Raw genomic sequence first — 14,008 nt, 5'->3', positions numbered from 1 at the left:
CCCAGTGTGGAGCCTGACTCAGGGCTCCATCTCATGACCCTGAGATCATGACCTGAGCTGAAATCAAGAGTGGGACGCTTAACTGACTGAGCCACCCAGGCACCCCTGTATGCCTATTTATACAGACAACAAATAATTATTCAGTCATTTATTTTATCACATTTATTTAGTATCTACTGTGTGTCAGGAATTGTTCAAGACACCTAGGATACAGCAAGAAAGAAAACAAAGCCTTTGCTTTTGTGGAGCTTATGTTCTAGTGGTTTAAGATCAAGGGCAGCTAATTTGTAAAAAAAAAAAAAAAAAAAAAACCCAGAAGATAAACAGGCATTCTGCATATAATGTTATTTTGCAAATGGAATAAAAATGCTAATATCTGCTTTTAACCACAAATGTTTAATTAAGAAGAGTACAAATTGATAAAGATCAACACTTGAATATGAAATTTAACTCAGTTTTAGAAAAAAATGGGTTGAATTTCAAAAAACTTAATGACAATGTCCTCCAATCTTTGGAAATACAAATGCCACTAGACAGCCTGTTCCTGTTATCTTTTTCTCACCTGAGGCTTTCCTGTTCCTCAGTATGCAAAGGAGAGCACTGTGCAGTCTCCTGGGCCTTAAAGAAAACTGTGTTCTCCTCTTCCTAAGAGGTTGAGCAGACACGTTTTGAGTCCCACAACAGCACATACTCAGCCATTTCTAACAGATGGCATGTGCTCAACTCTTGTAGCTCACCAGGTGTTGCCTCTTGCTCCAGATTCTGTGCTGCTTCCTCCAGAGCATTTTCAAGCATTTAAGTACTATGAAGTCACAAGTTATTGGGGACATACAGGTCTGGAGAAGCATAAGAAGCAGTCTTTTTTGTTGGGAAGTGTAGTGACCTGGATTCAAAATCTCATTTCCTATTCCACAGCTACTATTTTCTGCCTCTGTTATATTTGGCTCTTCCGGTTTAATAGGTTTATATTTCTGGCAGGCTACATGGAGTTTGGAATAGTAATCTCCGGAGGCTCTATACTTTAGTGCTCTATTGTTTCCAGTATAATTCTCAGGTGGCATGTGTCTTCCATTTCTCATGTCAGATGCTGAGACCAACATTGACAGTGAGTCCACATCAACTCAGGGAATTTCTGAAGAAAGAGATGTGATGATATCACATGGGCTGCCACAGAGTGTTTCTCAGGAAAGTGACTTTCCAGAAACATGTGAACTGGAGAAACACCAGGAAATCCCCACAGTGAAAAATATTAAAAGAAAGGATGAGAGAATCCTCTGTGCAAGGAAACCCTTCAGATGTGAGGAATGTGGGAGATGCTTCAGCTTTTTTTCTTACTATATTAGACACCAGAGAATCCACACTGGGGAGAAACCCTACCCATGTGAGGAGTGTGGGAAATCCTTTAATGGCAATTCTTCATTAATTCGGCACCAGAGAATCCACACTGGAGAGAAACCCTACCAGTGTGAGGAATGTGGGTGAGCCTTTAATAATAGTGCAAATCTGATCAGGCATCAGAGAATCCACAGTGGGGACAGGCCCTATCTCTGTACGGAGTATGGAAATGGCTTCCCCAGTAGTTCTGAGTTGGTTATACACCAGAGAATCCACACTGGGGAGAAACCATATGAGTGTAATGAGTGTGGAAAAGCTTTCGGTGTTAAGTCAACATTAAGTCGGCATCAGAGAATCCACAGCGGAAAGAAACCATATGAGTGTCTCCCGTGTGGGAAAACCTTTAGGACTTCCTCCCAGCTACATCATCATGCGTGTGCTCACCCTAGAGAGAGGCCTGTCCTGGACCTCGGTTCCTTTGGCTTCCCAACATTTTTTACCCCCTTTTCATGGTAGTTCCTGCCCTGCTTTTTTGGAAGGCCACTTAGCCCTCACTCACCAGTTGATGTGGTAGATAGGTGCAAGGGTGGAACTTGTGGCCTAGTCTAGCCCGTCAATACTGTTCCTTCACCCGGCCACAGTGATGGGTGCAGGTGACCAGGTTCATCCAGTCAGGGGCGAAAACTACCCTGGTTTTGTTGGACTTACTCTGCTGGACTCGGATGTTAGCCTTGAGCCATCATGAAGGGTGAGAAGAGGCCAGCCCTGCAGGTAAGAGAGAAATGAAGAGAACCAAATCTACCTCTGGGTTTTTCAGTGACATGAATCAATAAATTTCAATTTTTTGCTTAAGTAGTTTTGAGTTGGGTTTTCTTTCCTTGGTGATACTGAGCCATTTCAGTGTCTCACATGTTTCAAAGCCTTCAGAGTTAACAAACTTGATTTGGCATCACTGAGTCCATGGTATGAAGAAACTTTTCATATGTGTGATATGTTGGAAACACTGTAGCTGTGATTCTGATGGTTTGCACAGAGGCAAACACTCAAGTAGTTTGAATGTGGGAAAGCCATTAACCCTCAGTTAAGCCAGGTATCCCAAATGGATGGAAGTTAAAGCAATTTAAGCACTGTAATGAAAATTTCAAGTTACTATAGGTGCTTTTCTTTGTTTTGTTCTTAAGTAGGCTCCATGCCCAACGTAGGACTCAAACTCATGACCTGAGATCAGGAGTCACATGTTCTACCGACTGAGCCAGCCAGGTGTCCCTTCAAGTTAACTATAAAACTAAATTTCTATCAGTGAATATTCTGTAGAGAAGATGCATGTATTAAATGGAAAACCTTGTTTACTTCCTACTCAGTTTCTGACAGGAGTGGATGCTGAATTTTTCATCTTATTTTAGATCTTACAGAATGCTTCCTTTTTGACCTATCTATAGTTAATTATACTAATCTTTTCCTAATATTTAGTCATATTTATATTCTCATAATCTTAGTTGGATTTGGTAGTACACATTTCTTTATATCTTGCTGGATAGTATTTGTTAATATTTTAGGATATTGTCATCTATATTCATATGTGTGATTGCCCTGTAATTTTTTTCCATCTTTGTCAAGATGTGGGAACTGAGTTATATTAGATTGCTAGAAATAGCTAGGAGGCTGTTCTTTTTCTGTACTTTAGAGAAGTTTCAAAAGCCTAGCAATTATCTGTTCCTCGGAAATTTGGAAAAAAGTCCACCTAATAATGCTGGCTGGGCCAGTCGCTTTTGTTGGGGGTAGTGTAGAGGACAAGAGATCTTTGATTACTTTATCAGTTCCTTCTATGGTATTGATCCAATTACACTGTCTATTCTTGAACCAATGTTGGTAATTTATAATTTCTTACTGACATTTACAGATCATTAGCCCTGCCTTTTACCCAGACTATCCTATTTAAAAAATATGTATTTTCAATATATGTTCCTTGGCATTCCTAAATTTGTTGGTTGACAAAATCTATATGAAGATTTTTTATTACTCATATATTTGCATGCAAAGGCTTGACATTTGTCCTTATAATGCCTAGAATAGCATGGCTGCCATGACCTTTGATTTGGTTAGGGGACTCTAATAACTGAGGAAATGGCCTTTGTTATCCATCTAAAGCAGGGTTTCTCAAACTTGGCACTATCAATATTTGGGACCTGATAATTTTTTGTTGGTGCTGTCCTGTGCATTGTAGGATGTTTAGCTTACCCACTGACATCTACCACTACATACTATTTGTAACACTCTGCCTGACCCCAGTCATGAAAATAAAAATTGTCTCCACTGATCTAGAGAGACCCTAAAGGTATATTTTTGTAAAAATAAGGAGCAAATCCTCTTCTTTGCATGCATGTCAGTTTGTGCCTTGTTATGTCCCATGCCTCCCTGTATTGTCATCTACTTGTCGTGACAGTTCTCAATTCCAGACTTAACCTGCTGCCTGAAATCTTGCCCTGAGAAGACAGCTTTATCATCTCCTTATTTGACAGCAATCCGCCCAGTGGGGAGGACACTGGGAGGTCATCTTTTAGTAATGGACTTAAAATTGTGCAGACGCACCAAAAGTGATTCAGGCAAAGAAATGGTTGAAGTCACTTGAGTCAAGGTTTGTTTGTTTCAGTTGTTGCCTCTCCAAAGAATATTAGCCTTTTATTTGTTATAGCTGTTCTTTAATAAACACTAATAGCCAGTAACATTGTGTGTGCTTTCCTATGTTAGGTAATCCCCATTAACTGGATCCTCCCAGCAGCCTTTGAAGTAGATACTGTTATCTTGTTTCACTTAGGAAATTGAAAAACAGGTTAAATAGGTTGCCCAAAGATACAGCTAATAAGTGGAAGAGCAGAGACTCAGACCCGAGTGGTCTGACTTCGGAGCCCATGTGCAAACCATTACACAGTATTGCCCTCCTGTCTCCACTGCCTTTTTTTTTTTTTTTTAAGCTTTATTGTATTGTTGACATACAGTTGAATCATCTTGTTGACTTCTACAAAAGGTCTTGCTGGGATTTTGATTGGATTGCTTTGAATGTATAGATCAATTGGGGAGATGTGACATCTTAACAAATTTGTTTTTCAGTCAATGAACACTGTATCTCTCTCTGTTTATTAGGTATTCTTTCATTTGTCATTATTTTGTAGTTTTCAGCATGCATATCTTGGACATATTTTTTTAGATTTATACCTAAATATTTTGTGATTTCTTTGTGCTATTGTAAGTGGTACTATTTTTGAAAATTTATTAAAATAATTTTGTATCATAGGAAATTTTATTATCAGAAATTTCAGTTTCCAACAATTGATTTTTTTTTCTTTTTTGTACCTTGACTTTAATTCTGTGACCTTGTTAAACTCACTTGTTCTAGGAGATTTTGTGGATTCTTTGGGATTTTCTTTTCTTTTTTTATTTTATGTTATTTATTTATTTGACAGAGAAAGAGAGAGAGCACAAGCAGGGGGAGCTGTAGGCAGAGGGAGAGGGAGAAGCAGGCTCCCTGCTGAGCCGCGAACCCTACATGGTGCTCAATCCCAGGACCCTAAGCGTCATACCTGAGCCAAAGGCAGACGCTTAACCAACTGAGCCACCCAGGTGCCCTGGGATTTTCTGCGTAGACAGTTATGTCCTCTTGCAAATAGTAACAGTTTTACTTCTTCCTTTCCAATCTGTATGCCCTTTATTTCTTTTTCTGGCCTTGTACTTGTTAGGACTCCCAGCACGGTGTTGAATAGTAGTGGTAAGAGCAGACATACCTGCCTTGTGCCCAATCTTGGAAGGAAGGCATTCTTTCTATCACTATCGAGTATATTTTCAGCTGCAAGGAAGCAATCCATATCAAATCCTATGTCTTTGTAGCCATTGCAACAAAACATTGAGCTTAACTTTAACTCTTTGGGCAGCCAAGTTTTATGCATGAAACTTAAGTTCCACTATAACTTCAGTCCATTTGTGGCTAGGCTTTTCAGAGAGCTGGGAGAGAAGTTGATATTTTCCCCACCACTTTAAAGTCAGGAATAACAGCCAGTGTGTCATGATCATATTCTATATTCTGGGTCCCCTGACTTACAGTGCTCTTAGTCTAAATTAAAGATAGATAACATAGGAGTTAGAGGGAGAGCCGGGTATTCAGGCGGTGAGGTGACCAGGAGAGAAGGTGGCTCCCATTGGAATCTTAGGAGTGGCCAAGGCTTTAAGATAATTATGTTTGATGGTAGATACCACAATAGACCTGGGTATGAGTATATATTTTCTTGTAGGTGGTACAATAGAACAGCAACAATTAGCTATTTATTAATCCTGAAGACTCACTGGAATACTGTGTGGACAACTGGGATTGGAAATTACTCATCATTTAAGCAAAAAGGATTTCAGGATGGCTAGCTTTTCCCCATTCTAAAGGTCCTAAGGACACTGGATTAGAGTCTTGGTAAGGGAAACCCAGATTGCAAAATCCTGCTGAATTTCTTTCTAAATATCAAGAGTGGTATGCACTCTGATTCATGAAATGTGACTATGCAGGAAATAAGTAACACTGTTTAAGTTCTAATTCTCACCTGTAAGTCACCTGTGACAGTAATTGTTCACCTGCCATTCACCTGTGACAATAATCTTGCTATATTTACTAAATGATTTGAATAAAAAAAAGACTTGAATAAAAATCAATAAAATATCATGGAGAAACAGGGCACCTAAGTTCAAGCCTTGGGAGGAGGCATCTGCTAATGCTCATGGCCAGGGTTGAAAGATGGTGCAGGGGGCGCCTGGGTGGCTCAGTTGGTTAAGCGACTGCCTTCGGCTCAGGTCATGATCCTGGAGTCCCGGGATCGAGTCCCGCATCGGGCTCCCTGCTCGGCAGGGAGTCTGCTTCTCCCTCTCCCACTCCCCGTTTGTGTTCCCTCTCTCGCTGTGTCTTTCTCTGTCAAATAAATAAAATCTTTAAAAAAAAAAAAAAAAAAGAAAGATGGTGCAGTATGTAGTTTGTCTAAAGCACTTCAAAATACAACTCAAATCACACTGCTTCTCTGCGTGGAGTGGTCATTTACCAGAGATAATTGAGACATTTCTTCTCATTGGGGTAGTCTTTTTTTTGTTGTTGAGAGTTTGTGTAGATTAAAAGTATAGCAACCCCCTCCCCCAAGCAAAAAAATCAAGCTCTTCCCAAGTCTTGCCACTGAACAAACACATAGGTTTCCATTATTCTGAAGACTAATAAAATTACCAACAATAAAGACTTTGTTTCATGTCCAGATTTAATGGACATTATATGATGTAAATACCGAGAATAGGCAAGTCTATAGAGTCAGAAAGTAAATCAGGAGTTGTCTGGGAATGGAGGAAAGCTTTACATTGGGTTGTATTAATTTTCTGTTCCTGCTGTAACAAATTACCAGTGAACAGTGACTTGAAACAACCCACATTTATTCTATTTATTTATTAATTTATCTTATAGTTCTAGAAGTCAGAAGTCCAAAATGGCTTTCACTGGGCTAAATTCAAAGTGTTGGCTAAGGAAAGACTTTATTTTCTTGCCTTTTCCAGTTTCTAGAGGCCACTTTTCTTGATTCGTGGCTCTTTCCCTCCAGCTTCAAAGCCAGTGATGTTGGGACAAGTTTCTCTCAAACTGTCACCTCTGTGGTTCTCTCTTCCAATGACCTCTTCCACTTTTAAGGAGTCTTATGATTACATTGGGCCCATCTAGATAATCCAAGATAATCTTATTTTCAAATCAACCGATAAGCAACTTAATTCCATCTGCAGACTTAATGTTTCTTTATTATGTAAGCCAACATACAAGTTCCAGACATCTTTGAGAGGAACATTATTCTGCCTATCACAGGGAAGATGGAAAGTGAGTGCTAGTGCTGATAGTTACGAGGTTTCTTTTTGGGGATGAAAATGTTCTAAAATTGTGGTGATGGTTGTGCAATTCTTTGAATGTACCAAAAACTACTAAGTTCTGTACTATAGATGGATGGATTGTATGGGATACGAATTACATTTTAATAAAGCAAGTGTGTGTGTGTGTATTTAGTATTTCTAAAACCAAATTCTGTAATCTTCCTGCCTGAAACCAACTTCTTTTCCTGAGTTCCTGAAGTAATTGAATCTTGGTTAATGACCCCTTCATCTATCAGGTCACCCAAACTTTATGGCTAGAATAGATTGCTCCCTCTCCTCATATCTGTTATTCAAACTTTTTTAAAATCTCCACCGTTTTCACTTCCTAAATAGTTCTAAAGTAATATCCCTTCGCAATCCTGGTCTTTCTTACTGTGACTGGATCTTTACCCCTAAGGAGGACTTTTTTTTTTTTTTTTTTTCCTAACGACCTCTTTGGCATTGTGATGACATCTGTGGACCACTCTGAAACTATTTATATTAAAATACAGTTAAATGGTTTAAAAAAATAAATCTGTGATACATTAATATACGTGTGTCTTTATCACTGTGGTGAAATGAAATGACATGATCTAAAGGTGAGCCCTCATAACAACGATGATAACTTCAAATTAGGGATGAGAATAGCTTGTATTTTGAGATACCTGCATCAACTCTGATGTGGTATGAAAATATCTGTGATTTCAATTGGTGACAAAGTCACAGGTACTGCTGATAGTACTGCGGTTTGTTGCCAACACATAATTGAAGGAAATGCTAAATTTCGGTTAGAGATCAGCGAAAACAGTCAACTTTCCCTGCCATTCAAGGTCTGCGAGGACCGCAGGTTAAGAAGCCTCGCCCGCCCCCCTGGGACTCAAAGCCAGGGGACCACCGAGCGGCGCGCTCTGGCGTCCTAGAGAGGAAGCACGTGCGGCTTGGGCTACGCGGCCTGCGCGGTGACGCGCTTCCGGTCACGCCGCACATTGCGCATTTCTGAGGTGAGTGGTGGGCTTTGTGGCCGGGTCGTCTCTGTTAGGGGCGCACCCTTCGCCCCTCCTGCGGCCCTGAAGCAGCGGTAGAGGGAGGCGGAGGCTGCCTGCGGGCCGGTTCCGTCCTCCCTCGGGTGCCTTTGCTCGCCTCAGCCCGCGGCGGCCGCTTTGGGGCGAGGAGCTGTGGACGGAAGGGAGACGCCCTGTGTGCCCGACACAGCTGCAGAGCCCTGCCGGTTGGGCCCGCCTCTACTTACCTAGCAGCTGCATGGCAGCCCCTGCTCCAGGTTCCCGGGATGCAGCTGTAAAGGAGCCGAGCGTGGGCCCCGCCCTCAGGGAGCTTTCAGTTTAATGGGAAAGTCACGTAGTAATCAAACCTGATGGGTTCACCCTACCTGCTTGTAACCCAGTAGCTGCGGCCTCTTGCTTTTGGGCGAAGACCAACTCTTTAACGTGTGCACAGGTCCCTGCATGGCTTCATCTTCTGCAACTTCTACAACCTCGTTTTGCAGCACACTCTCCTCGGCTGTGCTACAGCCTTCTTGGCTTTTCGCCTCCAGAACATGCATTTTTAACCTAGTTAGTTCCTATCCCTAAGTCTTCCCATCTAGGATAGATTCCCCCGGCACTAATCACAATTGTTATCTTGAAGTTACTTATGAGACTCTTTGATTAGTGTGTGTCTTTCCTTTAGACAGAGCTCCATGACAGAAGGTCGCATCCGTTTTTCCTCTCTCCATTGCATCTCACACTTGGCCTGGAATGAATGAAGTATACATAAATGTTGAGTGTAGAAAGCACAAATTAATGCAAATGTGTGATCTCAAACTGGGAGACGTGGTATACAGTAAAGTGAACACAGTATGAGTGTAGTGTTTAACATGGGAAGCCGACTTGGTTTGTAGAGGATGATCTGAAGGATGATCTAGTATTACCTAGGTGAAGAAGGGTCAGGCTGCTGGAGAGTATTGTAGGCAGACAGTATCAGTTACAAAGGTCCTAAAGTTGGAGAAGAGTAGTTCATACAGAGGCAACAGCAGGTACAAAGGCCCTGAGTTAGTATAGTAGAGGGAACTGAAGGAAGGCCAGAGTGGCTAAACAAAGGAGGAGGGTGGCACAAGACGAGGCTAGCAGGAAATTACAGCATGCAGTGAGGTTAGGGAAGATGCTGGCTTTTTGGCAGAATATGACTGCTTAGCACAAAGTGTAGGGGATGATATAATTAAAGTAATAACCCAGCATTTGGGCAAGTTGAGGTGGCCTTTCAGGGTCCTTTGCTAATCAGTTTTGGTCATCACTGGGTTCTAGAATGGAGTGGTTAACAAAAAGATGCCGGCCCCAAGGTCTAAGAAAAGGAAGACTTACTCTGTGATTCTTTTTCTGAATTTCCTTGGTGACTATTCCATATTAACCTCAGAATGTTATAAAAGAGGTCCTTTTGGGATTATAATTGGAAGTGATCTAGTGTAGTTAACTGAAAACGTGTCTTTTGGAATCAGGCACATCTGGTTGGAATCCAAGTTCATCCACCTCCTTGTGACCTTGGTAAAGAAAATTATTCTCATAGCCTTGTTTTCTCATTTGGGAAAAAGAAAATTAAGAGGATTAAAGTGGAGCCTGAATGAAGGGATATGTATTTTATGTATTTTACATCCGAGAACATTTTTTTTTTTTTAACTTTTTACGTTTCTCAGTAAAAGTTATTTTATTTATTTATTTATTTATTTATTTGACAGTGTAAGAGCACGAGCAGGGGGAGGAGCAGAGGGAAAGGGACAAGCAGACTCCGCACTGAGGGGGGAACCCAATGTGGGACTGGATCCCATGACCCCTAGATCATGACCTGAGCTGAAATCAAGAGTCAGACGCTTAACCGACTGAGCCACCGAGGGGCCCCAAAGTTTATGTTTAAAAATAAAGGTCTGGGTTTCCTCTTGTTAGGTTTTGATTTTGTTTTTGCTTGTTTTGCTCTTTGTGTACTCCTATTCTCCCTGTACTTACATCTTACCCAGGGCAGGAAGCATGGTTTGATGGTGGTACAGGCTCTGGTGCCCGAGGGCAAGTTACTTACCCTTTCAAAATCTGTTTCTTCCGAATTCAAACTTCATTGTATGGTGTGGGTTGAAAGAAATATATGCCACTTATCCAGTGGGCATTGGGTAAATGATGGCAGTATTGTTATTGGCCATAGGTTTGTTGGTTTAAAGGAGAGCCTTTGGGCCAGGCTCACTCATGGTTCTCTTTGCTTCTTCCCTCAGCCCCTGCCCTTCACTGAGAGGGAGCCCAGGTGATGGCAGCCATGTCCCTGAACGCCTGGCACCAGGTGAGCTGTGATTCCCTAAGGTTAGCCTTCAGAGATCTAATTTGAAGGAAATGGGGCATGAGAGGGATAATTCTGGAAAGACTCTTAGAACCAAAGCAGCAGGAAGGCATCTCTTGATTCTCTCCAGTAGGACTGGATGTTGGGGAGAAAGCTGATGGTGAGGGGCTAAGCAGCCAGAAGCCCTGCAGACATTGGCTGGAGAGAGTGTCCGGGGAATCAGAAGTACAGTCTCCTGTTCTCCAAGGATCTCTGCTGAACTGAAGAGCCCCCAGGTTCAGTAGGGACTCCCATGGAGGGATCTCTGAGAATGAGGGACTCGGGTTGGTGGTAGAAATATCTGGTGTTTGGTGGGGGTGATCGAGATCAGTGAGGTTGCAAGGTTCTTGGGAGGTGGGGGCAGAGGGCCAGTAGAAGGAAGACAAGAAAACGGGGCCTCTAGCCTTTGTCCTCTTAAAGAAGTTTGGGTTTCATAATCAGGGAAAATAACATCACCCTTAAGGTCAGTGCTGCTGGCTAAGGTGAGGCACCAGCAGACTATGACGGGGAAAATCTGCACTAGGACAGGACACCTGAATTTAGGGATCCCATCAGGCCTCTGTGGACTTGAGCTAATCACTTGAACTCTGTATTTTGATGGACTTCATCTGTTAAGTGAACATTAGGTACCTTACATTTGTGGGACTGGGAAATTGATTTCTTGAGTTGTAGCTCACTTTTTGACTGGGGAGTTGCTAGGTGTTGATTACCATTTCCTCTTCCTGGGACTTATTTATCCAATAACTTAGCATCCATGAACTGTATCCCAAGTCCCAATCCTGGGTTTCTGACATCTGGAAGGTCCCTCTCCCTGACTTTAATTGATGCAGTGTCTTCCCTATAGCTTCCACCCTCTTCTGATCTTCTGTAAGTATTGGTGAGTCACTGGTACCACCATATCACAGTCCTCACCACTCAGTTTCCAGACTGCTGAGCAGTTGTTGACTCATTCTCCCTTCATACCACTTCTAGAGAGGAACCAAGTCCAACTCCTGCCTACTATCTCTTCCACTTGTCCAACAAGTCCACTCCTGCCTGCTGTCTCTTCCACTAAGCTCTCTGCTAGACGTTCTTGAATACAGGCAGTATAGCTTTTCAAGCACAGATGGGGTTGGATGAGACAGGCTCATCAGAGCAAACCATGATGCTCTTCTTGTTAAGGTGGGCTTGAGGTTTGGGGCAGAATGAGCACTTGTGGGGTACAGATGGATTACCTGGGCACTGAGGCAGTGAAGAGGGATTAGGTAGGTCCTGACATGCTACCTGTGAGTGAGTGTCTAGACCGATTGAAGCTAATGTCCATTTGTAGATGTAACAACAAAAGATTAAAAGTATTTATAAAACCAAGGAATTTGCTTTAGGAAGTTTAATTAATGGGAGATTTTCCAAGGTTTTTGAAATGTTACCATGTTTTAGAATAGTACATTTCATGTCTTAATGGAAGCTCTTCTGTTAGAGAAGTTTCAGATTTTTGGTTGTAAAAATAGTCATTTAATGTTCTAACATCCAGTTTCTTCATTTTTTCTCATTAGCCATCCCTATTAGGACCCCTCCCTCATACTGTTCCCTATGCCCTGCACTCTGTCCCTGAGTCAGAAAGTTGGCTCTGGGGCAGCAGGAACCTTTTGTTTTAGGAGTTGGTGACCTTTAAGGATGTGGCTGTCTACTTTACCGGGACAGAATGGGCTGGTCTTTCTCCTGCACAGAAGGCCCTGTACAGAAGTGTTATGCTGGAGAATTATGGGAACTTGACATCCCTTGGTAAGGCTGCTTTCCTCCTGGGACTCAGATCTGTGCTTTCCTGTTTCCTTCCTTGTTCTCTCCTAATAGGCTGGGTGTGCAGTGTGGAGAGGGAGGGATTGTCTCTAGTATCTTCCACTCTGTGGCTGCAGGGCTGAAACCAAATGACCCACTTCAAAGGTTGCCGGGTAGGGAGAGATACTGAGTCAGTTTGGTAGCAGTGTATGGAATTGTCCCCTGGTAAGAGTACATCCCATCCTCCAAGGGACTCTACACAGTAAAGAATACATACTTTCCATTGCCAGAGGTAAGTTCTTGTCTAGGGAAGGGTGTGACCCATTCCCTGTGTTTGCATATATCTTGTAGGATCTCACTAACTTACCTACTCTTAAGTAGGAAGGGATCACAGATGCTCAGTTTCTTGATCAAATCTTGGCTTTCCCCAATCCTGAGCCTTCTTCTGTGGATCTTACTCTTATGGAGGCTCTTGGAGTTTTCCTTCTTTTGACACAGCAGACCCACAGCTGAAAGGTGCCATTTTCTCCCCCTTTTCAGGATACCCAGTTCCCAAACCTGCCCTGATCTCACTTCTGGAGGGAGGGAATTTGCCTTGGGGCTTGGAGGCACAGGATAACCCATCTGCAGAGAGGACCAAAGACATCTGTAAAGGTAAGGAGGAAGGTTTAGAACTGGCAACTATGGAGCTTTATAGAGCAGTGTATTTTAAAATGAACCATGCTGGGAAGAATTTAAATAAAATGGGTGATTTCTCCTAGTAAGTAAAATATGAAACCTTTTCCATTAATTTTAACTCTTATTAAGATAACAAGTTCCCCTTAGTAAATTTCATGTAATTTTTGAATCCATTACTCCTTTCTGAGTTTTGGCCTTTCCTATCTCAGTGGTCCTCCTTAGGACAGGATGGATTTGTTCACAGGTGGTTTTCAGCACTTGCCGTGTGCCAAGCTTTGTTTAAGAAGCTCTGGAGGATACATGCTATGGAGACAGATGTAAAGAACTTAAAAAAAAAAAATGTGTTAAGTGCTGTTCTTGGCATATAGGTATTGGGTTATGGGAGCACAGCAGAAGGAGAAGTTGGAGAAATTCTCATTTAGGAGCTTAAGTAAGCTTCTTCAGTAGCAGGCTATATGTTCCAAATTTGACTTATGACAATGGATCCCATGTGAAAAAAAAGGTAGTCTCTGGCCTAAGAAAAGGAGTAGAGGATCCAGTAAATTGTTGGGAAGAATTTAGCAGTTTAATGTTCAGGGACAGTCACCTGGGGAGCATATTTTAAAATGGATATTTCTGGAGCACCTACAAGTATTTGTCTTTTCTAGTAGGCAGTGGGGGAGCGTGAAGCTTAGGACTCGAAGGCTAAATAAGACTTCCTAGAATCTGGGGCTGGCAGAGTCTACAGTATATCCTGACCCCCTTTACTCAGCCAGTGGTGTATATGAATGTAGTTGGTGTGTCTTACCCACCCAGCCTTGTATGGAAAATCTAGAATTCAGAGTTGGTGGTGGACCTGAGGGCTCTATCCTAATGAACTTGGGGCTTGGGAACTGGAAGTGAAAGAGCAGGTAAAAGCAAACAAGGAGCAGGAGCAGTGACCCCTGCCACCGTGACCTTGCCTCTAGTGACATAGGCCCATATTTGGTTGTATTTGTGAAATATT

General features: G+C 42.2%; 1 protein-coding gene across 1 annotated transcript in view; it reads left to right on the top strand.

The window, feature by feature from the left end:
* The window catches only part of ZNF19 (zinc finger protein 19), a 22,491-nt gene that overhangs the window by 7,056 nt on the left and 1,427 nt on the right, over positions 1-14,008 (top strand). Inside the window, 1 exon segment of the mRNA XM_081807871.1 lies at positions 1,085-1,657. Coding sequence (XP_081663997.1) covers positions 1,085-1,657 — 573 coding nt within the window.

The sequence above is a fragment of the Leptonychotes weddellii genome, chromosome 16 (assembly GCF_054177405.1).
Source record: "Leptonychotes weddellii isolate Sample4059 chromosome 16, ASM5417740v2, whole genome shotgun sequence".
NCBI lineage: Eukaryota > Metazoa > Chordata > Mammalia > Carnivora > Phocidae > Leptonychotes > Leptonychotes weddellii.
This window is presented reverse-complemented; position numbering and strand designations above follow the sequence as displayed.